The 25,202-nt window shown below is 29.4% G+C and overlaps 1 protein-coding gene across 1 annotated transcript; it reads left to right on the top strand.

The window, feature by feature from the left end:
• Positions 1 to 23,040: 23,040 nt before the first annotated feature.
• Positions 23,041 to 24,460, top strand: LOC123305236 (zinc finger protein 501-like; the record flags this gene model as incomplete). The annotated part of the gene is made up of 1 exon (XM_044886898.1): positions 23,041 to 24,460. A coding segment is annotated over exon 1 (1,380 nt), but the record flags the coding sequence as incomplete, so codon positions are not given.
• Between the last annotated feature and the right edge of the window lie 742 nt (positions 24,461 to 25,202).

Here is a 25,202-nt window from a genome sequence, read left to right as displayed (position 1 = left end):
TAATGATATTTTCTATATAACAATGACATTTTCTATATACAAATGGAGTTAGTGCAGTAAATACGTAAGAAAATATCTCAGATTTAAAAAAACAAGTGAAAACAAACAATTGACTGAGTTAATTGTTGAAATATCATGTATAGATAGTGTTGATTACTCTGTCACATTACACATACATATTTGTCAATTTGTCATACACATATAACTGATATACCCATATAATAATAAAATTTGCGTATAATATACGCTCTCACGGGTAAACAGTGATGTTTACCAAAAAATGTTTCAAACAAAAGTTGTTTAATTTTTTATAAGAAACATTTTTTACATTTAAACTTTAGTTCTATCTCTAACGGTTCACAATGGATCCTATGGTCCCAAGACCCAATTGACCTATGTTGCTCATTTACCAACTCGGCGTCACTTTTTACGTCCTCAGCAAGCTATAAAATTTTCAACTTGATATTCCTTTTCGTTTTTGAGTAATCGTCATGACAGACAGACGACAGATAGGCAGACAACCAGAAATGAACTAATTAGGTGATTTTATGAACACCTATACCAAAATTTTGTTCATAGCATCAATATTTTTAACCGTTACAAACTTGGGACTAAACTTAATATACCTTAGAATATTTCATATATACATAGTATAAAAATCCCGTTCCGTTTTCCAAAGGGATAGTTAGGAGAAAAATAGTAGTTTTTAAAATACCAATTGGGAAAGGTATCGGAGTGAAGAAATTTGTAAAAAATCGAACAGTTGCGATAAACAGATGTTTTTCAATATTAAAAACGGAAAAAGGATTTTGATAAAAAACAAAAAATAGAGAGTTGTGGAGCTAAAAAAAAAGAACAAAATCAAATTAGCTAAACTCAAATCCGTTCGAAATTTTACAAAATAGCAAAAAATATCGCATTTATTTTCGCTTGTATAACTTGTATGACTTGCAGAAAATCCGTTCTGGCCTCATAGCTTTCTTTTAATGGTATCTTTTTATAAAAAATTTTCGTAGCAAAATAATAAAAGATTTCCGCATTTTTGCTTTATCACGTTTCCAAATTCTGATTATTTGCTGACTACCTAACAAGGTTCTTAATTAATATTACATCAATGGCATTTTTTTAGCCGCAATAAAATTATAAGTTTAAATATTAATATTGATAATTTATTTAATTGTGCAACATTAGTATGGTACGACACAGAAAATCCGTTGAAAAATCAACAAACCATTTATATGTATATGCATTTCAACGAAATCAATGGTAAATGCATTTTGATATAGTTTTTTAGACTTTTTTTTTGACCAAACAATTTATTTATAAAAATTCGGTTTAAAATTTGTAGACAGAGAAAATTATTTTTAAGAAATTAATTTTTTCCAAATAGAAATTATTTTTTTTGGAATTTCAAGTGGAATTTTTTATTTTTTGTTATCTAAGTTTTAAGTTTGGAAACTAACTTTGAACATCAAAATAACCTTTTTAATTTTTGGAGAAAACCTGTGAAATTTGCTAGAATTGTGTACATCAAATAGAAATTTTTCGCATTTTCAAATTCTACAGAATATTTTATATTTTTCTTTCACTCGATTCATAAGCTCTCCATTATTATTTTTTAATTTTATAATTACAGTTGAAATTAATAAAATAATCTGATTTTATTATTTTGAAAAGCTTAATTTTTGATTAAATTTAATACAATTTATTTCAACTTTTTTTGTTTTTCACTTTTAAAACAACGAGAGGATATTAAACATGAGACAAAAGACATACAAGAAAAATACACAAATATACAAACAGAAGTATTCTTTTATATTTCCATTGGAAAATACCACCAATTGAGTACAAATTATGTATTATATTTTTTTTTCTACGCAATTTATGTATAGTTTTTCTTTGTATTGATAGATATGTGATTGAATTATGAATTAATTAATACTAATTTAATTAATTGCATTCATTGTACTCATGGAAGTAAAATGTAAATTATTTTAATATGTATAGTATGTAAATTTGTTTAGGAAATCACCAGTGGCGTAGCTCGCCTTGGAGGGGCACCGTATCAAAATTATTTGGGGGGCCCAAATGAAGGGTGAAGATTTCTCACAAAAGAAACAAAATTGCTTGCATTAAATTAAAATAAATATTTATTGATTGATTAAAAGTTATCACTTCCTCCTAGAAATTGACCTAGCCAAACAATTCAAATTAAATATACACTTTTCTTGCCTTTTTTCGGTAAATTGATTTATTGAAACATGTATAGCTGAAGACGATTTCAGTTTTTCTATGCTTACGTAATTAATTAATGGCCCTTTAAGTGACATTGTGGATAACATTTACTAATTTTTGCTTGCATATGTAAGGGGCCTCTGTAGCTCGGGGGCCCCGTATCATTGATACGCACTTCGAATTATTATTTTTTATGGGAGATTCAAGCGCGGATGCAAAAAAATTCTTTTAATTATTCAATAATACATATTTTTTAGCGCAAAGAACATAGTTCCAGCCGTGTGTCCCACTACACTACTTCTTTTATTAAGAAGATTACTTTTTACTGTCCAAAAAATTTTGTACTTAAAAATCATACATACAAGTTCTATAGGTCTATAGATTTGTCAGTGAGAGACATAAAAACAGTACCTTCCTTTTTTTAAAGTCGGTTAATTGTATGATAAAATTTGCCTCAAAGTACAATAAATTTATTCAATGACAAAATCATTAAAATTGTTTGATTGTTTATGTTAGGTCAGTGTGGTTTTTGGAAACTTGTTTTATCAAGAATAGAAATTTGATAAGTTTCTTTCAAGGTAGTGGTCCTCAACCGAACCATTTTTTTTTTTCAAATTTGATTCTCTTTTCATTTTTTTGGTATAAAATTGTTTATTATGGTAACATATTCCTGAAAATTACGTGTTTTTATCTCATCTTTAAAATTTTCTGAGTAGGTTCACGTATAAATTAGCACAAAAATATAACAATTTGTGCTGGTCAAAAAATTGCTTAAAACATATTGGTTTAAATTCGAGATGCTAAACGGTATTTTATACCACAAAAGGTATTTTATACTCACGAATGCTTTCCGGAAACAAATATTGTACGTTTATACAAATATGAATTTTATTAGCGCGTTGGCATCAATATTGTCTGGTGCCTTATTTAAATAAAACGATTAAAATATGATACAATCGCCCTTTTAATTAAAACTGCTAAGCTACCTGGATTCTAATTTGGAACCACCCTGTTTTAAAGAAGTTTAATATTTTGTAGTTTTATTACATAAAATTTATGTATAGCCTTCTAGCTTTTAATATTAGTGTTTCAAATAAATAAATCAATTAATGTCTTAAGGTAGTTCCTCCGCGACCGTCCAGTCAAAAAGTTTTGGACTAATACTATCATTCAGTGCATTAACTGTGCTATGACTATTATACATATACCATATATTATTTTCACAAGACTGTAGTTCCTCACTACTGATTCTAGTATACATATAAGCACACACACTATGACATATGCCTTTAACATTAGTCTTCATATCTTTTCCACAAAAATCATCGCTAAAACGAGTTATTTATTTAAGTTTTTTATCGAAACTATATGGTAAATAATTTTTATTTTTATTTATATATTTTCTAAATATAGTATTCTACATTATATTAGTTTTTCATAGAGATGGTGGACGTCATTCATTGGTAAATAAATATAATATTTGTAAATTTGTGTATTTTTATACACTTCTCCCATGTACACGTACAAATTGCGTCACTTTTAATTGCTAATATCTCATGTATGGCATGGTAAATCATCTTCTAATTTTAACAGCAAGTGTATTATGAATTAAATATTTTATATTCTGAGTTTTGAGAAATTCTTGGAATATCACTTTCGTGTAGGTACTACCTTAATTTAACATTATTTGTGTATTAATAAAAATTTGAAGCAACGCCTACTTTATCAATTCTATAAAACAGTACCGACCTGGGCCAATTTTTACATTGTCTTTGGAAAAATACTAAGTCATTATATACAGGAAAAACAATAAGAATTCAAATATTTCTGCAGAAATCACGTTTATAAAGCAGATGATAATTTTTTTAATTGGTTACATTTTAAGTATGAGTAATTAATTTTTTTTATCGGTATTTAATTTTAATTTTTTCTTTATCTATTCAATATTATAATTTTATTAATTGTTTTTTATTGAATGAATCTGTGTTAAGAAAAACTTACATCGCTTATCTACATTATCTACATCAGTACCATTCTAATGCAGGTACCGATGTAGTAATAAGCAACTTAGGTTAGGTTGGAGAGTTTGATCGGCAGTATCGACACTTACTCGAAAGGCTGAGAAATTAGGTAACCTCTCTTAAGCCTTTGCTTTGAAACAATCCAAATCCTTACCAACGCTCATTATTTTCTCAATGTATATTTCCTACGCTTTCTCTAGATCATTTAGAAAACCTTGCCCTAATATTTTAGAAAGCCGTTTTCCAGTGCTGAGCATGGACACAGCAGATATCTGGGGTTTCTTCTTCCTCGACGCATTCCGCCCAGAGATGGTCATTTGTGTTCCCCCTTTTCTTAAGGTACGACGGCAAATTTTCCCGTGGTAACTCGAGTAGTTACATTACTCCAATAGTTATTAGGCACACCACTCCAGTAGTTATTCATGCAAGGTTCTTCTTATGGTTCAGTAGTTTGTTCTACTGTTCTCGTTTTTGAGTCACAAGTTTCGAACATACATCCTTGTTTTTGCATTGTAATTTCATCGGTATTATCATTAAGCGATTTTATCGGTGACTGCGGTGAGTCGAAAATCCTATGTGGTCCTTTTTAGCTTAAAGCCTTGCAAACTTGTCTACTTCCCACCACTTCTCTCTGGTCGGAAACCCAACGAAAACAGATTTTCCTGCCGAGTGTCCAGGATGGCAAATCTCGAAAACTCATCACTATCTTTGATCTTATCACCAATACTTCAAATCGCATTTATTTAATTGCAGTCTGAATATTTGAGTAGATTGTGACATTCCTGATTAGTCCAAATATTCGCCTAGTATACTGTAACCACCCTCAAGTCTAAAAGATTTTTGAATGTTAAGTACGTCTGAGCATATAACTACATCAGTTCCTGTTGAAGTTACATAGGCATCGTTGTATATTTAAGGCTTCTGTTTATCGATTACTTACTACATCGAGTTTTTTTCCCAGTCCTTTCTTGAGGGTATGTATACATCGGCACTCTCCTCTAGATTATTTTCTGCTATCAGATAAGTCCGTTGGCTGAAACTGGAGGTCTGGGTTTCGACAGTGTTCTCTCTTTCTCAATATGCAATGGTCAGCTTATAAATAAACAGTCAGAAGAATCAACTTGCTATCGATAAGATCGATGGTTTCCCAACGGATTCAATTGTTGAAACGTTCGCAGTAAAACCGTGGGTATTTGAAACCTTTAAATTTGGCCAGTGTCAAGAACCCTGTATAAATCAAATTTGCTAAAAGTATAAATACAGAAATATTAAATTATTGATGATAAGTGTGAACTATCAAAGTTTATGTAATTTATATAGGTAAAAATAACTAAATATTTACGTAAACTTATAAAATAAGGTTTCTTTTAAATATGTTAATTACAATTTAATAATAATTTTTAATAATTAATAATTAACTTAAAAATACTTTTTACTTCACTGTGCCTATCGCCTAATTTTAACCGGACATATGCCTTCGTGAAAATGATGAAATTACTTATTCAATATGGGTGCATTTTTCATTGGATGTAGTCCTTATTTTCTCTTGATTATATCATTGCTTTAATTAAATGATAGCAAAATATTCCAGACAAAATAATATTTATTGACCCTCATCATTGGATGAGTTTGATTTTGAACGGAATATAAAAGGCCGCAGAAACAACAATCAGATGACCCTTAGAAAAGAGTCAGAAAATTTATGAAATTTGATGGTTTTTTAAAAAGTAGTTCATTTAGTGCTCGTAATACAAGAGAAAAAAATACACTTTATCTCCCACCGACCCTACTCAGTACTGATGTTATCCCAGTCCATAAAGTTAATTAGCGTAAATATTTCTATAAATACATATTATACTGCAGTTATCATAATATTAATAGTTTAAGTTTATTTTCCCCTTATCCCCTGAAGGGGCCCAATTTTCCCATGATGCTTTGGCAGTCTTTTCAGCAAATTTTGGCGCACAAAATTACTTGCTGTCGATACCGTAGTTTAATTTTAAATTTAGCGCCCCTAGCGTTTGCTATATCAATTACTTCAAACTTCCTCTCAATTTATATACGTCAAATATGTATCTAAATCTAAGCACATATAAAAGGAAGTAAAGTTTGTTAAATCTTATATATTTTAAAGTAATTCTTGCATATATCAACAATCTGAGTTTCAGATTTCAAAAAATTGATCTAGCTAATTTTTAGAAAACGTCGTTTTATCTGTGTTTTTAGGAAATACTTGGAAAATCATCTGTAAAGTATGACTCTTCGACATCTATTGGCCCTTTTCTAGTTTCTTCGATTGGGTCTTCGAATCTTTTGATATCTATTGGCGAGTATATACACTGTACGCGGTTCGCTTCGTATGCATTGTATAGTGTGAAGTCCGTGTGGTTTTTTCAGTTTTGGTTGATAATAGCTGTTGGGATATATACGTATATCGTAGTTAATGTAATAAAGTACATTACCGGGACATTAAAATTGGTATTTGTGTGGAGACATTTTAAATGATTCTTATTTTAGTGATAAAATTTGTGTCTTTTTAACTAATAAAATGCCGAGCAGCGCTGTGTCATCCAGGTACTAAATATTTATAACAATAACATAACCTCGAGTGTGAACTACTATTCTCACCGAGAACAGAGTTAAAAACATCGGAGAGTGGTATTATAGTTTTTACATGTTAGTATAAGATGTAAAGCACGTGAATGACCGAGCTTTGCTCGGTATTTTTTGAATTAAAAAGACACAAATTTCATCAATAATATAAAAAACCGTTTAAAATGTCTCCACACAAATACCAATTTGAGGGTCCCGCCAATGTACTTTATTTCGTTAACTACGATAAACATCAATAGATTTCAGGAAGAGTCGTATTTTGCAGTGTGTTTCATTTTTTCCTGAAAACACGGATAAAACGAAATTTTCTAACAATTAAACCTAACTAGATCGATTTTTCGTCTCAAAAATCCTCTACATATGAATTTTCATGGAGCCACCAAATTTGATTTGTCCCGGGGCGTTTTAAATCCCTACTCTTCCCTGTCATAATTTAGCACTCGTTTAACTAAGTCTTGCATAACTTTGAAGCCAATGTGTTATTATAAAATGTTCGATTGTAAATAGGGAAACAATCATACAAACCGTGTGTAGGATTGTTTGTATTAGTGTTGTGATATGTGTGAATACTGAATAAGGGGTATTTTATACATATCATTTTTTGAAGAGCATGCGTTAATGAAATGTTTGTAGGTTGTGTATGTTAACTTCATATGTGAGTGGTGTGTAGAGGGTTGATTGGTTGTTTTTGGTAAAGGTTACTTCATCATCATCACTATGAAAAAACACCTTCTGAATCATGACATCATGAATCCATGACACATGACAATGTTAAATGTAAACTAAATTAACAATCATCGTTGGATTTTAATCGAATTTAATATATTTTACAATATTGCATTAAAATACATATTTTATCATTTTTATTTACATTTCATGTATGATTCTGTGGGGAAAAAAATATCTATATCAATTATTCTACACGGAGAATTTCTTATCCGAATATTTACTATTGAAAAATATATAGAAATAAATACTACCTCGATACTTGAAATAAAATTGTATATGAAGAAATTCTATTTAAAAAAATATAGTTAAAAAACATACAACAGGCTTACATTTCACTTAATATCGATATTTCAATTGCAACGCAACCATCGTTAGTAGCTAAATTTATTCATATAACACATAACAAACATTTTTTACAATGTTGGAAATAAATATGTAAAACATTACCAACAAATTACAGTAAGACTTAAAGATAAAATACAAAAATTATCCCAAAGTTGAAAAAATAAATTTTTGGTTTTTTTCGCGTAAGTTTTGGGCGGTACAGGTGAGAATAGGAATATCACACCTCTTGGTGTCTCATCCTGGTTTGATATTCATATTCTCACCTGTACTCACCTGTACAGCGCAAAACTGACGCCATGGTGCTTAAACTTACTTTTACATATAGGAGCATCTTTTTCAACATGGCTCCTGATTTGTCATTTCACCCGAAAAATTTTAGCATGAGCTTGTAGTCTATATATATTTAAACGAGACTTTACATACAGCATTAAACATGTTTTATTGTGATGCTATTTTGTTTTCAAAACCTCCAACAATAAATCAGCAGTCTAATCTCTAATACATTTCAATGCTGATTTTGCAATGCTTTATTTTATTTATAATGAATTTTTCCATACAGCCCCAGTAATTGGAACAAATCTAGGAATTGAAACACCCCTGATTTTTATTGAGTCCCGATTATTAATATTGTACTGTATATACGATATTTTTCGCACAAAAGATGTTTGCACAGAACAATATCTATCTATTAAAATTTTGTATAAAATTTGTTAAACTTTAAATAAGTTAGGTTTTTGTATGATTCAGTTAATTATGCCAATTAATTAGAAGTTACAAAGAATATTTGTTTCTAGTAAATTTTCTCCGTGTACTAGCAGCTTTTGTTAAAAATGTAATTTTCAATGTCAATGAGTGAAGTCGACTGTTCTTTTTTATATGCATGCGTTTTTACTCGTGCATGATATGTAAATTATTATTATAATTTCTTACCCATCGTACTAATTTAAATAATCAGTTAAACTTTACTTCATAAAACGCTATTCAGAAGACACATATGGGGACACAAAAATTCGTAATCAACGCTCCAAAAGACATAAAAATGAATGTTGCCTACGAGTGCCTTTTAGACAGCATATGGAGCATAATTATTAAGGATGTGCGAGCGCCTGGGCAATTTTGGATAAAAGGCTTGAATTTTTTTATATGAAGTTGGACAAAGTCTAAATCAATTGTGAAAATTTTAAGGAGGGGGGAGTTGCTGGCAGCGAAAGGGATACATTTAGTGCTTTACAAAAGTGCATATATAACAGAAAAAGGGATACATTTAGTGCTTTACAAAAGTGCAGAAAGATATTCAGAGTTCTGCAAAAAAAAGAAAAGAAAAGGTCTGAGTGTATACCGTTCATTTTTCAACGGATTTCAACTAGTCAATTATATTTTAATAATCTTTCCTAGAATCGTGTATTACAGCCGATATTTTTAGGTGAATACAAAGATTTGTACAAATGTGCTATGCTCTAAAAATGAAGTTATTTTTAACATTAAAGTAATTAAAAGACAACTGCAAAAAAAATTTTATATGTAGACTCACAAGAATTTGTGTAAAATATATTCTTATTTTTAACCCAACTATTTTCTAAACTCTATAATTCATCTATATTGTTTGTTCTTTCGGAATGATCCAAATAACCATCAAATCTCAATCTCATAATAAAAGCCGGGAAATATTAATTAATTAAGGTAGATGAATCATATTTTTGGTACATGATAGAGAGTGTGAGTCTCAGTGCGAGTGTACTAATACTTGTTTAATTTTTTGTTGTCTAATTGCAAACAACTTTTGTTATATAATCAGTAATTAAAACCGATAAATAAATAAAAAATTTAAAAAAAAAAAACCTTGAATAAAAAACTATAAAAATTTATACAATTATTCTATTAAAGCAGTTCAATCACTGTAACCGTTAAAGGATTGATTTCTAGTATAGAATAAAATTTAATAATTTCTCTAATAGAAATGTCGATTCATATCAAGTTAATCTAACCATCTCGGACAAAATTAAAAATATTATAAAAGACACTAAATAATACCAGTGGCGTCGCCAGCCAGTAGGCCAGAGGAGGTCCAGTATGAACCTGAAGGATACATAATATGAATTATAAGAGAAAAATTTTTAGTGGACATCTTACTAAAATTACCAAAAAGAGCAAACAGTATTGTTGCTCTTATCTTACTCATGTGATTTTATTTGACAGATTTAGAGATGGTACATTTTGCTTGATTGATTATTGATAATTGTTTAGAATTTAGTCAAAGTAATCCACAGCGACGGACGTACTGACTGTTTTTATACTGCAAAACGCTCTAAAATGTCGATTATGTCATTCAATTCATCTATTAATACTTTCACACCAGCTTTTAGTTCGCGAACTTCGCGAACAATGAGTCAAATTTTCCTACAATGAGTCAATAAAAAAGGCTGATCGTTTAATAAACAGACTAGCACATCATTAATTAATACAGTAGAATCTCGATAAGTTAAAGTCCAAGGGAAACACAAAATATTTTAAGTTATAGAGGTTTTAAGTTATCAAGTGTCTAGGTATGTTAGGTAAAGGTTAATATAGAGGTATGTACATGTTTCTATGTACCCTAGTTAATATAGAGGTATATACCTGTTTCTATGTAGTTACTGAGGGCCTATACAGAGATTATTTATTTAAGTTATAGAGGTTGCGTATTTTAAGTTGTAGAGGTTTTGGGCTCTGGTGGGAAGGGAACATAGTATTTTTTGAAGTAACAGAGGTTTTTATGTTACCGAGGTTTAAGTTATCGAGATTCTACTGTATTTTGAAGTCATTCTAACTAATTTGAGTTGAAATAAATAAATTTTACACGGAATTCAACGCTACGAAATCATCTATTCTCATCACATGCCATCGTACTACCTTAATTGAAAAAAATTAATTGTACCTATTCCATATTCTTGTCTATTTATTTAATTATAATATTTTGTACTTATTCATTACAGCACAGCCTAAAGCGCCCGTCAATTCATTATTCACGATCTCAAATTATATAATTGTGTTTTTGTTGTCAATGGACCTGTTCACGAAAAATTAAAAATTAAAGTTTTAGTAAAATAATGTTTAGCGCTCTTAATAGATAGCTTAGCCCACTTAATATTACCGAATTGAATTGAGTTGGGTTCGGTTGAAAAATACAACTAATAAACCGAATTTTGCTTTTATTCGTTTCAGAAAAAGCTTTGTCAGTCTTCAAAATATTGAAACATGAAATATTTCGGAATGTTATCAAAAATATACCATTTTTGGTGTTGGTTTTTAGCCCTTCAATAGAAATGGTGCGAAATTTGAATCAATCAATCAACAACTCCAAGCTTTCAATAAATTTGCAAGTCAAGTTTTTCTTTATCTTTTAGGTACAGATTCGGGAAAAAAACTGGATGAAAAAACGATAATTCATAGCGATAATTTCATTGTGCGACGTACGACGTAGGCAGATAGGCAAAAGTATCATGCATTTTCGAATTGTACATCTTTTGAAATCTAAATTTCCAAATTTTGACTTTCTTACAAAAATGAAGGTAAATGGTATATGAAGAAAAAAAGATTAGGAAATTAATCAATATTTTCTGCGCTCTTTGGTGTCCTTTCTCTTTATAGTTTTTTGAACCTATCGTAAGTTAATATAATTTATAAATAATGCTTTAAGGTATTTTATGAGAAAATGTTTAGGATAGCGACATTTTGTATTATATAAGGTAAAGAACGACTTCCAAGGATACTCGGCACAGCGTATCATTTTTTGGCGAGCTATTAAAATACTTACTACGCAAAGGAATAAAGCTATTCAAATATTATAATGATTTTAGATAGGTATTTCAATTCAAGGTATCAAAAGATCCTGGACAGGCCCAAATTGCCTTTACCTTGTAAAATCTATCAACATTGTAAAGCCTAATTTTATTTGTCAGTCTTAAAAATGTTTGCATATAGCTGCCAAATCAAAAACAATTTTTTTTTTTTGATTTCGTTTGATTAAAGTGTAGTTCTTCGTAATCCATTAATAATAATTAGATTTGACCTCTTGAATCATAAAAATCTTTAATTCAAGGTTAAACATTAATTTAACCAAATTTGCATATGAATAATAAAAAATTATTTTGAGAAAAATGTCAGATTATGTAACTGATTTATATGCGATTTTTTAATACTCTTGTGCAAATATCTTAATATAACAATTTTTAAATCCATTAGCGAAAGTTATTGTTTTTATCCCGAATAATTATTAAACTCACAAACTTTATGAATGTAAACGTTTTGAGGAATCTCCTAGTGATGAAACGGATAAAGTGAAATAGCCTTATAGCCGAAAATCGAATATTCGACCACGATCTTTCGTCGAAGGGTCGAATATTCGTTGAAAGAAGTGTGCATTCAGTCTACATATTTAGAATTTAATAGATTCATAAATGCTTTATCTCTGAGTATGTGTAAAATAGTCTTCAAGTTGTATCTTTGCAGTGAAAATACTAAATTCCGCTGAAAATATTCGAAAGAATAATTTTGGGTAAAGACTTGCATTCAATTTCTGTATACAGTAAGCGATTGCCAAAACGAAAAACTTTTTAAGTCTATTTTTTCTCTTAGCAATTTTAAACCAGAGAATTTTCATTGAACGTGAAAGCCAAGGTCGAATTTCCAATCATTTTTATCGATAAACATATTTTTCGAGCTTCGAGGATATGTTAAGTTAGAAAATCAAACTGTACCTATTATTATGTGTGTAATTTGTAATAATAATTGATAACTTTTTAGTCTTGAGTGTTGCAATATTTGCATTCAGTAGAAACAGTTATTTCAAAAATATCTAAATGGTTTCAGGTGTAAAATTTACCCAAAGTGGACTTTGGGTAAATTTCCCCGCATCCTTTTTATTTTTTAATTTTGTGTTTGTTTATAACCAAATGAAGTAGCTAAAACGATTTTCTTGTACAAACAAGATAAACTAGATCTAAAAGAACTGAAAATGCTTAAAAATTAAACAAATATGTTTATGAAGATAAAACGGCCATGGATTTTTTTCTAATACCCATTAATCTGTTTATCAACACGCGAATCTATTGATACGCGCCCATCCATAACACAAATAATTAGACTAATTACATAAATTGTGTCAAATGTGTGAAAAATCAAACAAAACAATATGTATTGTTTTTCTAAAATTGAGTCATCGCTTTACCGCTTACAATGTATTTTATTATAAACATTATTTTTAATCCATGTTAATTAAAAATTGTGATGATATTAAATTTTTATAGATTATCTACAATTTTTTTTAGATAATCCATAATTATTATATTTTAGCAGATCCCCAGCTGACATGCATGAATGACTAATTTTGTAACGCTCTTTCATAAGCAGAGTAACTTTTTTTTTAAATTAATGAAAAACAAACGAAAACAAACCATTGAGTTTAATAAATTAGAAAAGTTTAAAATACCAACACAATTATGGCGCCCTTTTGGCCGCCATTTGTTTTGTTTTCGAAAATTTTTAAGAGTAATTTCTAGAATTTTTTCCCAAAATTCTTTCACAAGACCGCTATTTGAGCTACACCTACAAGTTTTCAACTCCCTATCTTTTATGATTTTAGAGAAAATAAACATCAAATTTTACGACTTTCAAAATGGGTTCTACAAAGCCAAGACCCAATTGACCTATGTTTCTCATTTACGTTATCGTGCTGATAGATGGACATGCGGACGGACAGACTAATTAGGTCATTTTATGAACACCTATTCAAAACTTTGATCGCATCATCAATATTTCTAAGCATTACAAACTTGGGACTAACATTAGTATACCTTGGCATATATCTCATACGATATAATTACTACCAACTAGCTACATACAAATTCGAGGGCGGTTTTTTCACGTAACAGGCTGCTACCAACCAATTGAACCGAATAATTTCTGAGACTTGGGAATATAATAGAAAACTCTATTCTTAGTCTGTGAAAAAGATTCGTTAAATTATGTCGAAAACTGGGTTTTATCATAGTTTTGGCATAGAAACTGCAAATATCATGATGAAAATACGTTAATTCATTATTGTGACAATAAAGAGAATTAAAAATTAAATTCCTTCTTTATTAAAATTCCTGAAACTGAAATTCTTTCCTAATTAAACGCAGGATAGGGATGAAGTACCTACGTCTCGCAGCTGAGATCGGTTGAGTTATTTAACGTGGAATGCGCACCAATAAACCAACGGAATTTCTGCCTGGCAAAATTAAATTAAACTCTTTATTTAATTATAAAACTAAATCGTATCAAAACTACAGACTTAAAATGATTTGAATGTATATATATATTTTTTTAATTATTAGAATAATTAATATCTGGCGTGATGGCATATAGACTTCATCCTTGCTTAATTTCAATAAGAAATGAAGTATCCAAGATCCAGCCATTTAAAAGTTTTGTATGTTTTCTTATTATCTGATTCTGAACTGATTTATTTCTGTGTATAAGTGTAAAAAATTGTTAATAAAAGTTTTGTGATTAATTTCAAGTATTTATTGTTGTATTCATTATGTCGGACGCCTTAGCCGTCTTAAAAAATTTAGTCTATTGATATTAGATATTAAATAAATAAAATTTGAAATTTAATAAGATTTAATAACTCTATCACAAACCAAACTCATGAAAAATGTCTTGCATATTAATGTATCTATTATTATCTATTATTATAAACTGCTTGAAGTCAAGTTTAAAGTTGACTTCATATAAAGTTGACTTAAATAGTTAATAACTAGGCAACTTGTATTACGTATATGCTATACATGCATAAGAGTTTTCGATTATTTGACCATCACTCAGCCATGAAAAACACAATCTTATACATGTATAACATTTACGTAATAAAAGTTACCTATTTATTAATTTTTAACTGTTTTTTGGACCATTTCATAAATTAATAATTTAATATTTATTATTTATTAACAAACAGAAACAGGGCCGGATTTAAATTTCGGCCACTTTAGAAAATGCCGCCCTATGACTGAAATTTTATTTTAATAGTTTTGATATCTTATTTTTTTTAAATAAGAATAACTAATTAATTGCAGAAAATATATTATGTATTACATATTATTATTACTGTTCTTTTAAATTAAAATTAATTAGTATGATTTGATAACTCTCCAATTTTAGGAAAATTCATTGATCAATTAAAGTTTCTGTTATCAAAAAGACATACATAATTTGAAAATATTTTTAATTCTTTAAAAAAACTATATTAATTTATCAATTACAGAAAATAAAAATATCAAATTTTATTTTTGCAAACCTTTATGGAAATAAATTAATTAAACTATTTTAATAGTTAAATTTCCTATATTATAATATACAAAATTTTTATTTGATACATAATGCATAAATTATATTTCTTGAAAAATAAAATGTTTATTTAAAAGAATTAGTTAATTATATATTGTATAGAAAATATTTTCTCACATTCCAAATTTTGCCGCCCTAGAAAATTTGCCGCCCTGAGCACTAGCCCCGACCGCCCCTAGTGTAAATCCACCACTGAACAGAAACAAATATTGGCGCAAAGAAACACATTCCAAATCTATCAAAAAGTGAGCGGTTTATTTCATTTTCATGTATTCTGTTTTCTGTTACATATTCGATTGTACCAATTTTGTCTTTGTTTTATATATTACTCGGGAGTTAAGTAAATTTTCGAAACAGTAGCCAGTAAGTATTTTAACAAAACTTGTCTACTTTTTATACCATGTATATATGAAATATACATAGTATTATAAGTTTAGTCCCAAGTTTGTAACGCCTAAAAATATTGATGCTACAAAAAAAAAATTGGTATAGGTGTTCATAAAATCACCTAATTAATCCATTTCCGGTTGTCCGTCCGTCCGTCCGTCCGTCCGTCTGTGGTCACGATTACTCAAAAACGAAAAGAGATATCAAGCTGAAATTTTTACAGCGTGCTTAGGACGTAAAAAGTGAGGTCAAGTTCGTAAATGAGCAACATGGGTCAATTGGGTCATGGGTCCGTAGTACCCATCTTGTAAACCGTTAGAGATAGAATAAAAGTTTAAATGTAAAAAATGTTCCTTACAAAAAAATAAACAACTTTTGTTTGAAACATTTTTTTGTAAAGATTATTGTTTACCCGTGACAGCGCAAATTAGTTCAGAACATAATTGATATGTTATATATATATATATATATAACACATAGTATCAATTATTTGCATAGCAACAACATTGTTTATTTCAAACATATACGTCACTTATAAGATTGTATTATTTGTTTGTGTATCCGTCTGTGGACACGATAACTCAAAAACGAAAAAAGATATCGAGCTGAAATTTTTACAGCGTACTCAGGACGTAAAAAGTGAGGTCAAGTTCGTAAATGAGCAGCATAGGTCAATTGGGTCTTGGGTCCGTAGGACCCATCTCGTAAACCGTTAGAGATAGAACAAAAGTTTAAATGTAAAAAATGTTCCTTATCAAAAATTAAACAACTTTACTTTGAAACATTTTTTCGTAAACATCACTGTTTACCCGTTAGTGCGACAATTAGGGCGGAAATTTTATAATATGTACTATACTTGATTATCAGTTATGTATGTGTCACATGTTGGTATATGTAATGTGATAAAGAAATCAACACTGACTATACATGGTATTTCAACAATTAACTCAGTCAATTGTTTGTTTTCACTTGTTTTTGAAGGTAGTTTAGTAGTTTAAAGTTTTTTTTACATCTTACTATTATCAGAAATTGAATGCAAACACTTCTTCAATATAATTTCAGATACATGTTTAATATTCAAAATTTCTGCATAATATTCGCAACAAAAGTTTTTGGTATATTTTGCGTCCACTATGGAGTTAATATAATTTATAAAATTATTTCACATAATTTCAATTAAAATCACATGATTTATAAATTAAATATTTAAACAGTACAACTAATATTTAATTTATGTAATAATACACTCCCAGAAACAAGTAAAGGAACGCTTTAAAATAGCAAGCATTTTTACGATACTGTTGGGTTAACAGCATTATTAACGTATGCCTGCGAAATTTGGACAATCGTAGAAGTACGTTAATAATGCGTTCTCACACGTACATCGTACAAAACTTTATCTACGTCTCTAAAATGTGAACATAAACGATAGATATTAATTCAAAATTATTTTCAGGGTTTAATGTGAAAATAAAACTGAGTATGTTATACAAATAAATTAGTTTGTAACACATTTTTCATGATATTTTAGCTCAGACGCCGAAAATTCCTTAAATTTTGTAGAACTATATCTACGTATGCTATTCTTGACTAGCCATATACTACCTAAACGTTATTCAAGCTTTTATTTAGCGTTCATAAAGGTGATTCAGGGAAAAAATTTATTTTATCTTATCAGTACAATAAAAGCTTGTTGTACCTAACTTGAAATGTATATATTTCTATTTTAATTTTTTAGTCTTTTATCAAATTTTTGTAGATACATGTTACGGTTTGTGGCATATTCATGACAATATTCCTTTTTATGCCAAAATTCTCTTTTTGAGTGAACCATCTAATTTGACGAATGTAAAAAGCTTGATAATAGAATGAATAAGTATCACTTTTTTGAATTTTGCCACGAGCTTTCTCCAAAACCAATTAAAAAATTTTTTTTTTTCTAAATCTAAATTTAAAAGAAAACAATTCGTGGTCCAGAAGCTGCGTTAGCTAAGTGAATTCCTGCAGAAACAAAAAAAAATAAACATTTTTCTTAAAAACTAAGCGTCTAGAGAAAAAACCACAAGAGTACTTATATGCTAAAAACTGATCAAAAAATACAAAAATATTTTTTATTTTGGAAAATTCAAACCAAAATTCTTCATACCAAATTTGCTATTCGAAAGCGTTCCTTTTATTGTTTCTGGTAATGTATTTATTTGCAAAGATAAATAAATATGACTTGATAGATAGATAAATCATATAACTTGCGTTCGATTTAAAAGATATCACATTGACTTTTTGAATAATTTTACCATATTTTGTATCCATTTAAGTTTATTTTGATCAATTAAAATTCATAAAATGGCTTAATTTACAAGTATAACTAGTTAAATAATCCCATAAATAAATAAATAAACATAATAATAGAATAAGACTTGTTAATAATTAATTTAATAATAAAAATAATATAAATATATAGCATACCTACATAATGTTAAGGGGGGCAATGTATTCAGCTTTTGAATTAAAAAAGGATTACAGAGCTTATAGATTTTTTTCATGGGCAAAACAGAATAATTTAACATAGTCACATACTTAACTATCCAAATCAATGGTAATTTTTGTTTGGGAAGAGTGGGTGCCCTTCCTTCCACTCGATATATCCATGGATTATTTCGTTTACAAAATTATCATTTTGGTGATCTAATATTTATTACCTACTGAAGCTATCCGTCCATAAGACAGTTTTTAAAGATTGAAATTAAACGGTAAGTTTAGGTATATGGTCATATTTTATGAAGGATAACCACTTGGCTAAACTCTAATGAATTTATGTTTGGACATAAATTTCACATTCTAGAGAGATGCAAGTTTCTAGATTATCTCTTACCATAGCAGTCAATAATCACTCTCGAGAAAAGAAATATTTGTCCTACTTAAGGATTAAGGATAGGCAATTGAGAACTTAAGTACTCCCTTAAATTAAAAAGCAGAAACAATAATTTATAATAAATGTTAATAAAAGTTTATTTAATTACGAGTTCTTCAACTTTCATTACACATTTAAGTATGATTAATGATTTATATATGATTATTGCTAATGATTGCACAACATTGTATGCAGTAAAAATAATTAATTGATCGATCATATACTCAACAAAACAATTAAAGGATAATTTTAAATACTCCAAACTTTACCCAAATTTCAAATACCTCTTTGCGAAAAATGATTGAACCTGAATCTCCGATATATCTTATTTGAAAGCTTGTAGTTTCTAGTTTTTGAATCCATTTCTAAACAAATGTTATCATCCCCTACCGCTTTGTACAATTCAAAATGATGTACTTAAATTTTTATAAAATGTAGAATCGCCCAAAAATGTTAAGAATTATTTTACAATATATCCAATAAAAGTACTTGATAGTCCAATTCTCTATAATCTCCTTGATACAGCCAAAGAATAAAGCCACAATTGTTTTACGTGGATTCGTCTACAATGTAAGGTAACCAATAAATTTGATGTACTTAATTATTTTGACGGAAATAATACTTATTTGTTTAATCTAATTTATTATAACTCTAGCAAGTTTTTTTCTATCCTACCCTTATCTTTCGTATTCCTTTATCAAATTCCATGATTTACACCTCATTTTCAAGCTTATTATGTCTAGGGTTGACGAAAAATATACTCACAGTTTAAAAATGTACCGCTTATTAAATTTAAATAAATTTAAATAATAATACTCTCCTAATACTCTAGAAGACATATAATACTCGAAACATTATTAGGCAAACATGTTAGTTTTTACAAATGATCTCCTAATAAAGATAACAAAGATAATTTAAAGTAAGTACAATGCATGAAGTAACATTTGAATATTGCCGCCATTCATATAACCATAAAAAATCAACTAAAAAATAAATGTAAATAATTAATTAATTATACTGTCTCAAATAATGAAACCATGTTAAATGTAATTCCCTAATAAATTAGATTAGTCTCCGGGTAAATTATTATCAAATAACTTAAAAATGGTGAAAATTTAATTTTTGGCGCTTTGAAAAACTAATTAATTAAATGAAAACTTATCAGTCCTAATTAATAAAATTATATTTCTAAATCTTCCCAAACGATTCCCAATTGAATAAGAACAGTTTTTATGCAAAATAAAACTTAAAATTTACATAAATTAAAAAATAAATTATTCAGTAGTATTTAAATATTGGCGCCATACTGCCATATAACAATTAATGGTTCAGGTGTACGGCAAAGACTATATAGAGCAAGAGCCCGCTTCGGCCAGACGCACATCATTTCATAAAACCCTAAAGTTTATCTGCGCACGTCACCAACACAGGTAAGAACGATGAGCGACTATGTAGTTTAGGTAGTGGTTACCTTGGCAGGTAACAGGTAACAAAGGTGTAAAAAACAGCACCTCAATTACATTAAGACATAAAGCTCTATTTTTTTACATTTTCTTCAGAATAATATTTAAAATGACGTCATCCATTGCCAGACACTTAGTATAGTTTCAACCCCCTGCCAGACACCCCCAAACTCTAAAAAATTGTGATTACACTTACATTATAGTATAAAAGCTGAATTTTATATATGTTTCTTGGGGGGCTATGAAAAGAAGTTACCCCAGTAGCCGGACAGTTTTCAAGGTTTTTTACATCTTGCTAGAGGCCTTGAGAGTCCGCCGTCGGTGCGAGCGCGAGGCAATATATATTCAGGCGGGTTTGAGTGAGATGGTGAGACAACGAAACGTTTTTAATATTGTCCAGAAATTCATATGCAACATATACAATGTCGGTAGCATAATTGATGTTGATGCTGCGCGCCTTCAAATGTTCATTGATTCATATACGGTCTCTGATGTGGACGAAGCTTTTGATCGAAAAAAATTGCGGAATTTCGACGCCAGCAATCTACCACCATGTAAAAGCGAACTGTTACAACAATTTTTACGAGCAAATCATATATGTTGTATTTGGAACAATGCTCACCTAAAGAGTCCAACCATATATAAGCCAGAAAATAATGGTTGGGTACAAGAAAATAACCAATACCATTTCAAATGGTTTGAAGGGGATCAGCTACCAAATTATGTCAGTGATTCGTTAGAAATTATATTAGGTATGTAATTACTATATCATATTATGTACATGATTTTATTATTATTCATAATTGTATTAACTCGATTAAATTTTTACAGAAACTGACGAAGAAGGTGATATTGACATCAATCAAGGACCGGAGTAGTAGTGACGATGATTATGAAAATATTGACAATAATATTTTTTTTAACTCTGTAATAATTATAAGAATTTTTTTACTGTCTATAATATGGCTATGAATATAATAAAAATATTTGTTCATTGGATTTCATACGATAAGCAATATTATTACCTCACACAGTCAAAACTTGAATTTCTCAAAAATTTTAACAAAACTCGAAAAATTTATGGATTACTTTTTATACCATGTATGAAATATACATAGTATATTAAGTTTAGTCCCAAGTTTGTAACGCTTAAAAATAATGATGTTAGGAAAAAAATTTTGTCATAGGTATTCATAAAATCACCTTATTAGTCCATTTCCGGTTGTCCGTCCGTCCGTCCGTCCGTCTGTGGACACGATAACTCAAAAACGAAAAAAGATATCGAGTTGAAATTTTTACAGGGTACTCAGGACGTAAAAAGTGAGGTCAAGTTCGTAAATGAGCATCATAGGTCAATTGGGTCTTGTAAACCGTTAGAGATAGAACAAAAGTTTAAAAGTAAAAAATGTTCCTTATTAAAAATTAAACAACTTTTGTTTGAAACATTTTTTCGTAAACATCACTGTTTATCCGTGAGGGCGCCAATTAGGCGAAAATTTTATAATATGTACTATACTTGATTATCAGTTATGTATGTGTCACATGTTTGTATGTGTAATGTGATAAAGAAATCAACACTGACTATACATGGTATTTCAACACTTAACTCAGTCAATTGTTTGTTTTCACTTGTTTAGATTTGTTTTTTTATTAAACTCACCATCTCACTTAAACCCGCCTGAATATATATTGCCTCGCGCTCGCACCGACGGCGGACTCTCAAGGCCTCTGGCAAGATGGAAAAAACCTTGAAAACTGTCCGGCTACTGGGGTAACTTCTTTTCATAGCCCCCCAAGAAACATATATAAAATTCAGCTTTTATACTATAATGTAAGTGTAATCACAATTTTTTAGAGTTTGGGGGTGTCCGGCAGGGGGTTGAAACTATACTAAGTGTCCGGCAATGGATGACGTCATTTTAAATATTATTCTGAAGAAAATGTAAAAAAATAGAGCTTTATATCTTAATGTACTTGAGGTGCTGCTACACCGACGGCGGACTCTCAAGGCCTCTGGCAAGATGGAAAAAACCTTGAAAACTGTCCGGCTACTGAGGTAACTTCTTTTCATAGCCCCCCAAGAAACATATATAAAATTCAGCTTTTATACTATAATGTAAGTGTAATCACAATTTTTTAGAGTTTGGGGGTGTCTGGCAGGGGGTTGAAACTATACTAAGTGTCTGGCAATGGATGACGTCATTTTAAATATTATTCTGAAGAAAATGTAAAAAAATAGAGCTTTATGTCTTAATGTAATTGAGGTGCTGTTTTTTACACCTTTGTTACCTGTTACCTGCCAAGGTAACCACTACCTAAACTACATAGTCGCTCATCGTTCTTACCTGTGTTGGTGACGTGCGCAGATAAACTTTAGGGTTTTATGAAATGATGTGCGTCTGGCCGAAGCGGGCTCTTGGACTAATAGGATAGACAAGAAGCAGAAGTATAATTATAAGTGACATCTGGAGTCTGAGGCGATCAACTATTAAGTTTGTAGGCCTTTGCGGGTATGGCTATTAAGTTTAACTACTTTGCGGGGGTGACTATTAACTATTAAGTTTGAAAGCCTGACTCGGTAGAGGCGCTGAAACTCGTATACTACGATTTTACATTAGCTCATCATATGGGCTGCTTCTCCTCTATCCTATGCTCTTTGGTGTACGGTTAAATAACATAACCTATAAATAAACTAAAAAATAGGTCTTACTCTTATTAATTAATTATACATTCCCAAACTCTGAAACCGCTTTTATCGTAATTCCCAAATGATTTCCTTTCAAATAACATAATATTAATTGGATTTAATTTTCTACCTGCTAACTATACGCTGAAAAAAGAATCATTAATTACAGGAAAACTAATAATTCCCAAATTCTAAAATTATATTCCCAAACGATTCCCAAATGAATGGAAATAGTTTGAGTGAAAAATAACAATTTTATCTGCTAAGTATACGGAACTGCATTTTATTATATCAGTCAGTTACATCTAAGAATCTTCTAAAAATGGCGAGTAATACATTTCAAAACGTTAATACTGATTTATTTGTCAGTGAAGAACAAATAAATAGAAACAAATTAAACGAATTAAATACAGAAGTGATTATTAAAAATGAAATATTTGATGTGAGTGAAAGTGATTCAATAGATTTTAAAGAACCATTCAAAGGTGGACATGAAGGAATTAAAGAAGAGGGAATACTTGCAGAAACTGATATTAAAATGGAGAATGAACGAATTAAACTTGAACAACAATTAAATACTGAATTAATTATTAAAGATGAAATATTTAATGAAAATGATTTAGAATTTCATAATATTGAAAATGAAGAAACATCTTTGACATGTGAAGTGTGTGATAAAACTTTTAATAAAAAACACCATTTAACTAGCCATAAACGAACTCATACTGATAAAAAACGTTTTTCATGTGAAGTGTGTGATAAATCATTTAATAGAAAAAACAGTTTAATTCGGCATGAACGAATTCATACCGGGGAAAAACCTTATTCATGTGAAATATGTGATAAAACATTTACGGTGAACAGTAATTTAACTACCCATAAACGAATTCATACCAGCGAAAAATGTTTTTCGTGTGAAGTGTGTGATAAATCATTTAAAAGAAAAAGCGATTTAATTGTACATGAACGAATTCATACAGGCGAAAAACCTTATTCATGTGAAATGTGTGATAAAACATTTACGCATAACAGTACTTTAACTTCCCATAAACGAATTCATACAGGTGAAAAACCTTTTTCATGTGAAATGTGTGATAAAACATTTGCGCGGAATTCTTTATTAATTCAACATGAACGAACTCATACAGGTGAAAAACCTTTTCCATGTGAATTGTGTGATAAATCATTTAATAGAAAAATCGATTTAATTCGACATGAACGAATTCATACTGGGGAAAAACCTTATTCATGTGAAATATGTGATAAAACATTTACGCATAACAGTAATTTAACTACCCATAAACAAAGTCATACAGGTGGTGAAAAACGTTTTTCATGTAATGTGTGTGAGAAATCATTTACTTATAAAAACAACTTAGTTCAACATAAACGAATTCATACCAGGGAACAACCATTTTCATGTGAAGTGTGTGATAAATCATTTAATTATAAAAACCTTTTAATTCATCATGAACGAATTCATACTGGAGAAAGACCTTATTCATGTGAAATATGTGATAAAACATTTACGGTGAACAGTAATTTAACTGCCCATAAACGAATTCATACAAGTGAAAAACCTTTTTCATGTGAATTGTGTGATAAATCATTTAAAAGAAAACAAGCTTTAATTCGGCATGAACGAAGTCATACTGGTGAAAAACCTTTTTCATGTGACATGTGTGATAAAACATTTACTCAAAAAAGTAATTTAATAAAACATAAACGGATTCATAAAGGTGAAAAACGTTTTTCATGTGAAGTGTGTGAGAAATCATTTACTTATAAAAATGTTTTAATTCTTCATAAACGAATTCATACCGGGGAAAAACCTTATTCATGTGAAATGTGTGATAAAATATTTGCTCAAAAAAGTAATTTAATAAAACATAAACGAACTCATACAGGTGAAAAATCTTATTCATGTGAAATGTGTGATAAATCATTTATTAATAAAATCGACTTAATTCGGCATGAACGAATTCATACTGGGCAAAAACCTTTTTCATGTGAAATATGTGATAAAACATTTACGGTGAACAGTAATTTAATTACCCATAAACGAATTCATACCAGGGAAAAACCATTTTAATGTGAAATATGTGATAAAACATTTTCGCGGAAAAATAATTTAATCAAACATAAACGAACTCATAACGAAGATAAATCTAAATTGTAAAATAAAAATACGTATAAAATTTATTTAAAGGAGTAACGTGAGGAAGCACACTTGAGGAAGCTGGGGCGAGGCGAAGTATTTAATGGTCCAAATGTATGGAGGTTTAAGAATAGAAATTCCATCGAATCAAATTTTAATAATAATTGTCATACTAACATTTATTGTCATAAAAACCGTTGAATATTATGAAAAAAGTGAATAAATATTGCGCGATAATAAAATTGATTTATATTTATTTGATTTTCTTGAAGTTGAAGTTTTATGA

Source organism: Chrysoperla carnea, chromosome 1 (genome assembly GCF_905475395.1).
Source record: "Chrysoperla carnea chromosome 1, inChrCarn1.1, whole genome shotgun sequence".
NCBI classification, from domain to species: Eukaryota; Metazoa; Arthropoda; class Insecta; order Neuroptera; family Chrysopidae; genus Chrysoperla; species Chrysoperla carnea.
This window is presented reverse-complemented; position numbering and strand designations above follow the sequence as displayed.